The sequence below is a fragment of the Vollenhovia emeryi genome, unplaced genomic scaffold (assembly GCF_000949405.1).
Source record: "Vollenhovia emeryi isolate VEMERY1.0 unplaced genomic scaffold, V.emery_V1.0 DF940524.1, whole genome shotgun sequence".
Lineage (NCBI taxonomy): Eukaryota > Metazoa > Arthropoda > Insecta > Hymenoptera > Formicidae > Vollenhovia > Vollenhovia emeryi.
The window spans coordinates 2,723-8,481 of record NW_011965842.1 but is presented as its reverse complement, the minus strand read 5'-3'; the positions used below and the strand labels follow the sequence as shown (position 1 = coordinate 8,481).

General features: G+C 41.2%; 1 protein-coding gene across 1 annotated transcript; it reads right to left on the bottom strand.

Annotated features, from left to right (window-relative positions):
- Positions 1–1,876: 1,876 nt before the first annotated feature.
- LOC105555944 (golgin subfamily A member 6-like protein 22) lies at positions 1,877–3,937 on the bottom strand. Its single transcript, XM_012002995.1, has 3 exons — positions 3,307–3,937; positions 2,650–3,020; positions 1,877–2,554 (listed from the first exon to the last, which is right to left on the bottom strand). Exons 1-3 carry the CDS (start codon positions 3,935–3,937, stop codon positions 1,877–1,879), a joined length of 1,680 nt encoding a protein of 559 aa, XP_011858385.1.
- Between the last annotated feature and the right edge of the window lie 1,822 nt (positions 3,938–5,759).

The window sequence follows — 5,759 nt, the reverse complement described above, 5'->3', positions numbered from 1 at the left end:
AACTCTATCTCATTCTCGCACAATCTACATTTTCTCTTTTCCTCCTTCTCCCAATATTTTCCCTCCTTCATTTCATTGCCTAATCTAAATCTTAACACCCTCCTCCATCTACTCTCCCCCCATCCTTTCCTCAAATATCCTGGTATCCCCTCTCCTTTTATCCTCCCGTACCATCTGTTGCTTTTTGACTCTCTTATTTTTTTCCATCTTTCTTCTCTCTGCATTTCCTTGTCCCTTCTCTCTATTTCTTCGTACTTTATCCTCCTTTCCTCCCTTTCTTCTTCTAATTCCCTACTATCTAAACCCTTTCCTTCTAAAAATAGTTTCCTCTCTATCTCCCAGCTTGACATCTCCCTACCTCCCTTTGCACTCTCCCTTATTTCCCATAAACATTTCTGCGCTAATATGCTACCTCTTCCCTCTAATAGTCTTTCCTCGAATTTCCATGCCCTTTTTTCTGCTCTGCTCTTCATCATCTCCCTCTGTATCTCCTCTCTTAACATGTATCCTGGTGTCCATCTATCGATCCCTAAAATCCATTTCAAGTGTCTCTCGTGAAGACTTTCCATTTTCTCCCTCGTCCTCCATCCCCAAATTTCCGCTCCATAACTCGCCACTGTCCATACTAGTTTGTCGAATAGCGCTATCCTTCTTTCCCATTTTCTCGTAAATCTTCTCTTTCCTATTTCCCATACTTGTCCTGATACTGCTGCTGCCTTTGCTACTCTTTCCCTTATATGTGCTTCCTGTCCTCCATTCCTTTGTAATACGTACCCCAGATATTTCACCTCCTTCACTTCTTCTATCTTCTTTCCCTTCCATCTCTAATCCACCTTACTCAACCTTCCTCCTCCTTCTTTAAATCTTATTATCTTTGTCTTTGTCACGTTCAATTCCAGCCTTTTACTATCTATGTATCTTTCCAGTCTCTCTATCATGCTCCTCATACATCCTTCGTCCTCTGCTATCACCACCACAACATCCGCATATGTAATCAAGTATATTTTCTCCTCTCCCAGCCTTATCCCTCCCCATTTAACCTTTCCCATTTCTTCTTCTAGATCCGCTAATAATATATTAAATAAATCCGCGCTTAATGGGCATCCTTGTCTCAGTCCTCTTGCTGTCCAAAATTCCTTTCCTATTTCTCCTCTTACTCTTACCCTACTCGTTGTCTCTCTCATTATCTCTTCCACTCTCTCTATTATTCCCTCTCTTATTCCCTTCTTCCTCATCGCTTCTATCAATATCCCTCTATCCACTGAATCATATGCCGCCTTTAGGTCCACAAATATTGCTACTAACTTCCTCCCTTTCTTCTTTATCTGTCTGCTGATTAGGTAGTTCATTACATATATACTGTCTATTGTTCCCATCCCTTTCCTGAAACCTGTTTGTGTTGGTGATAGTATCCCTTTTTCCTCGATTTCCTCTCTTATCCTTTCCGCTAATACCGACGCATATATCTTGTATAGCGTCGGCATTATCGTTACTCCCCTGTAATATTCTACCCTACCTCCTTGCCCTTTTTTTACTATTGGTACTATCATTCCTTCTTTCCATCCCTCTGGCCATCCCTCCCCTTTCCATATCCTATTACATACCTCCCCAATCCATGTTTCTAACTTTTCTCCTCCATACTTCCATACTTCGTTTGGTATTCCGTCCTTTCCTGCTGCCTTTCCATCTTTCACCTTACTTATTGCTCTTCTTATCTCTTCTCTCTCTATTTCCCCTTCCTCTCCCTTTCTCTCCTCCCTTTTCCCACCCCATACCACTTTGTTTTCCACTCCTCCCAGCAAAGCTTTGAAATACTCCTCCCATTGTTTCATTTCTATTTCTGTGTTTATCTTCTTCTTTTTCTTTCTTTCCTTGTTCACCACCCTCCATACCATTTCCTCCGTGTGCGCTTCTTCCGCCTCTTTCTCCAGTTTTTGTTCTCTTCTTCCTTTTTCCTCTCACATAACTCCTTGTATTCCTTCCTTTTTCTTCTGTATTCCTGCCTCTCGCCTTTTCCTCTCAGCCACTCTTTTAACGCTTTCCTCGCCGTCCCTTTCACTTCCTTGCATTCTTCATCCCACCATCCTCTCCTTTTTCTTCTTCCCGTCTCCCTCTCCCCTTCTACTTTCTCCATCGCTTCTCTAATTCTTCCTTCCATTCCATCTATTTCCTCGTCCAATCCTCCTCCTGTTCCTATTTCTCCTAGTTTATCTCTAAATGGTTCTCTCCCCTCCTCGTCCCATATTCCTCTTCCTCCCTCTCTTTCTGTCCTCTTTCTTCTCGCCTCCTTATTCTTATGTCCCTTCAGCCATGCTACTATTGGCTGGTGGTCCGAGTCAATCTTGTCTACTATTTCCATTCTCTCTATTTCTTCCTCCGATTCTTGTTCCACTATCACGTAATCGATGACTGATTCGCCTATTCCTCCTGAGTATGTCCAGTTTCCTTCCCAGTCTCCTCTCTCTCCTCCATTTAAAATATACCATCCTCTTTCCTTTATACTTTGAATCAGCTTCTTTCCTTCCTTATTTATCTTCTTATCCTTCGAACACCTCTTGAACGTCCCCACTCATCGGCTCCTTCTATACTTTCCTTTCCCCCTTCCTCTCCTGTCCTCGCATTGAAATCTCCCCCTATTATTGTTTTTACTCCCTCTTCCTTTTGCTCCATCCATCCTTCCAGTATACTTAGCTTCCTCTCCATGTCTCCATTTACGTATGCTCCTACCACTCTAATTATCTTCTTATCCAATTTTACCTTACCTATCATGACTCCCTCTGACTCTTCCTCTCTCTCCGTATCCGTTATTGCTACCTCCTTTCTTATACCTATCATCATTCCTCCTGCTGCCCTTCCCTTCTTATTCTTCTTTACTGCCGCCTGCATTCTCCATATGAATCCCTCTGGAAGCCTATCTCTCACCTTTCGCCATCCTTTTTCCTCCACCCACGTCTCCATCATTACTATTGCATCCCATTTCTCCAGGTCTCTCCAGAATTCTCTATCCTTGTTACTCAAACCTGCTACGTTCCAAAATGCTATCTTTATGTTCCCTCCATCCTCTCTTCTAAGCTTTTCTTTTTCTTCTTTCGCCCCCTTACCTTTCTCTATTTCCTTCTTTTTGCCCCCCCTTGTTCCTCTCTGTACCTTCCTATTTCTCTCTCCTATCTCCTCTCCACCCTCTACTTCCACTCCCTCCTCTCTTTCCTCTCTTCCTTTACCTCTATTACATCCCTTCCCCCCTCCTCTTCTCCTCTTCCTCTCTGTCTCATCTCTCCTCCTCTCTTCCTCTTTCTCACCCCTCACCCCATCTATTCGTCTCCTTCTCTTTCCATATCCTCCCTTCTTCATCCTTTAATACTTCTTCCTCCTCATCCCACCTCCACCACTTCCCCTCTATCTGAATCCGTCCATATCTCAGCCACACTCTTTTGCCATTTTCTCTTTCGTTTCTTGCTGCTTCTTCCATTTTCCACTTCATCCTTCTCTGCTCCCACGTTAAATCGTCTTCGATTCTCACTCCTTTTTCTCCTAACTTTCTTCTTTCTCTCATCGATCTCTTCTTCTCCTCCAAATCTTCCATCTTTACCACCGCTAATTTTACTTCTCCTTCCTTTCCATCCTCTATCGTCTTGATTTCTAGTCCTTCCTCTTTTACTCCATTCTCTTTCATTAATTTCCTAATCTCCGTCTCTACCTTCTCTTTTCCGCCTCTTATCCCTCTTATTACTATATTCTTCCTTCTCTTCTCTCTCTCTTCCCTTTCTATTCTTATCTCTATACCTCTCATCTTCTTCTCTAGCCTCTTCACCTCCTCATTTGCTTCTCCTCCATTCTCATTCGTTCCTTGCTTCCTTGCCTGCATCTCCTCCATTTTCTTCTCTAACCTTTCTATATGCTTTTTCATCTCTTCCTTCTCCTCCATCCATTTCTTCATTTGTTCTCTCCCTTCTTTTATTATTTCCTCTCTTTCCTCTCTTGCCTTCCTCTCTCTCTCTCTCTCTCTCTCTAAATTCTTCCTTCAACTCCTCCATCATTTTTCTACTATCCTCCCTTACCTCTCTCCTCAGCTCCTTCATCATCTCTCTCAACGTTTCCTCTATACTTCTCTCTCCTTCTCCTATCCCTTCCTTCGGAGATCTCATCGTTTTCCTACTCTTTCTAAATATGTCTTCCCCTCCACTACTATCTAACTCTATTCTTTTCCGCTTCCATATTTCCTCTAGCGTTCCTGTACTCCCACTTCTTCCTTTTCCTTTTATCTTACTTATTCTTTCTAATTCTATTTTATCCTCCTGTACTTCTTCGCCGTTCTCCTCCATTTCTAGTTTTCCTTCCCTATTCCTTCTCTACTCTTACTCTATGGCCTGTCTTGCCTACCGTTTTTCCCTCTCCTGTTTCCCCTCTACGTTCCGCCTACTCTATGCTTTCCAGCGTTCGCGCTCGTCGCTGTTCCCACTGCTCTCACTACCTCTCTCCGTGTATCCTATTCCGCGCTCTAACCTGTATCCTCCCACTTTCTCCTAACTTCTCCTCTCTCACTTCCCTTTTCACCCTTACCTTAACTCCCTCCTCTCCCTTACGTCCCTTTCCCTTCACGCTCTCACCTCCACATGCTCTCGCTCTCACTTCGCTTCTCTTTCTCTCCTTCTCGCCTTCTTAATTCTCGCTCAACTCTCACACGTGTCACTCTCGATCACACCGGAAACGGAAGTCCAGTACATACGTTACATACTATACATACAGAGAAGTGGGAAGGCGTACATGTGCGCGTCTATACTCGCATTCCATTCGCGCGTACTCTTCTATATCATAATATCTGTCGTTACCGTACAATATAGATGTACTACATATTCTAACAGATCTGATTGAAGAGAGCATTCAAGAAGCGAAAAAACATAAGAATAACATGGCTGGTCCTAGAAAAGAAGGAAGGAAGAGGGCAAGAAGAAAGAAGGAATATGCCTTCTAAAAAAGATATTAATTAGTTCAGATCAAAGATGATGAAATTTTGGGAGAGTTGTTTAGTGAGATTTCTACGAGTAAAAAGACAACAAATAGTCCTACATCAGAAGGCAACAAGAACAAATTTTGTCATACGGTTCACTCTAATATTACGTAAGTCATTGAATTTTGAAAAGATTCTTATTTAATAAATATTTGTCATCATTTTATTAATAATTTTAATGTTATAATTTATTATCATTTATTTATTATTTTTAGTTTTTAAATTAAGGAAAAACCTGTAAAGAATGTAAAACCCGTAAAGAATTTGCGAAAAATACTCACTCCAACCAATAATGATATTCATTATAAATGATATTTATTATGTACTATTATGTATTTATTATGTGTGTACTTACACGGAGGAATCATAAATGCGTACTGCATCTATAATTTGGTTAGATGACAGTAACTCGAGGGGATTTATCTGTTCCATTTCCTTTCGAATGTCTTCTAGATCGTGTATTACAGATGACTCCGAATCAGACATTTCGTTTTTTTTAAATAAATTTAGTATTATTTGCTTTCTCTGAAAGACGAAAGAATGTAAGAATATAAAAAGGAGGAAATAACAAAAGGAGTGAGAGAGAGAGGAGGAGCAGAGAGTGAGAGCACTGATGCCATACTAATAAATACTAATAATTATGCATCAAATAAAATACAAGCTTCCTCCATAAAGAAACTTTGTAAGCGAAATGAAATGATGAACAATGTGCAAATTTCTAATTTGCACACTTTAAAATGACGAAGAAACA

Bases quoted from the DNA above. Each gene is read 5' to 3' on its own strand.
- LOC105555944 (XM_012002995.1), bottom strand. From the start codon at position 3,937: ATGAAGAAATGGATGGAGGAGAAGGAAGAGATGAAAAAGCATATAGAA. The intron at 3,021-3,306 runs GTGAGGGGTGAG...GGAACGTAGCAG, and splicing joins GAAGGAGACGAATAGATGGG to GTTTGAGTAACAAGGATAGA. The intron at 2,555-2,649 runs GTAAAAACAATA...GGGACGTTCAAG, and splicing joins TGGAGCAAAAGGAAGAGGGA to AGGTGTTCGAAGGATAAGAA.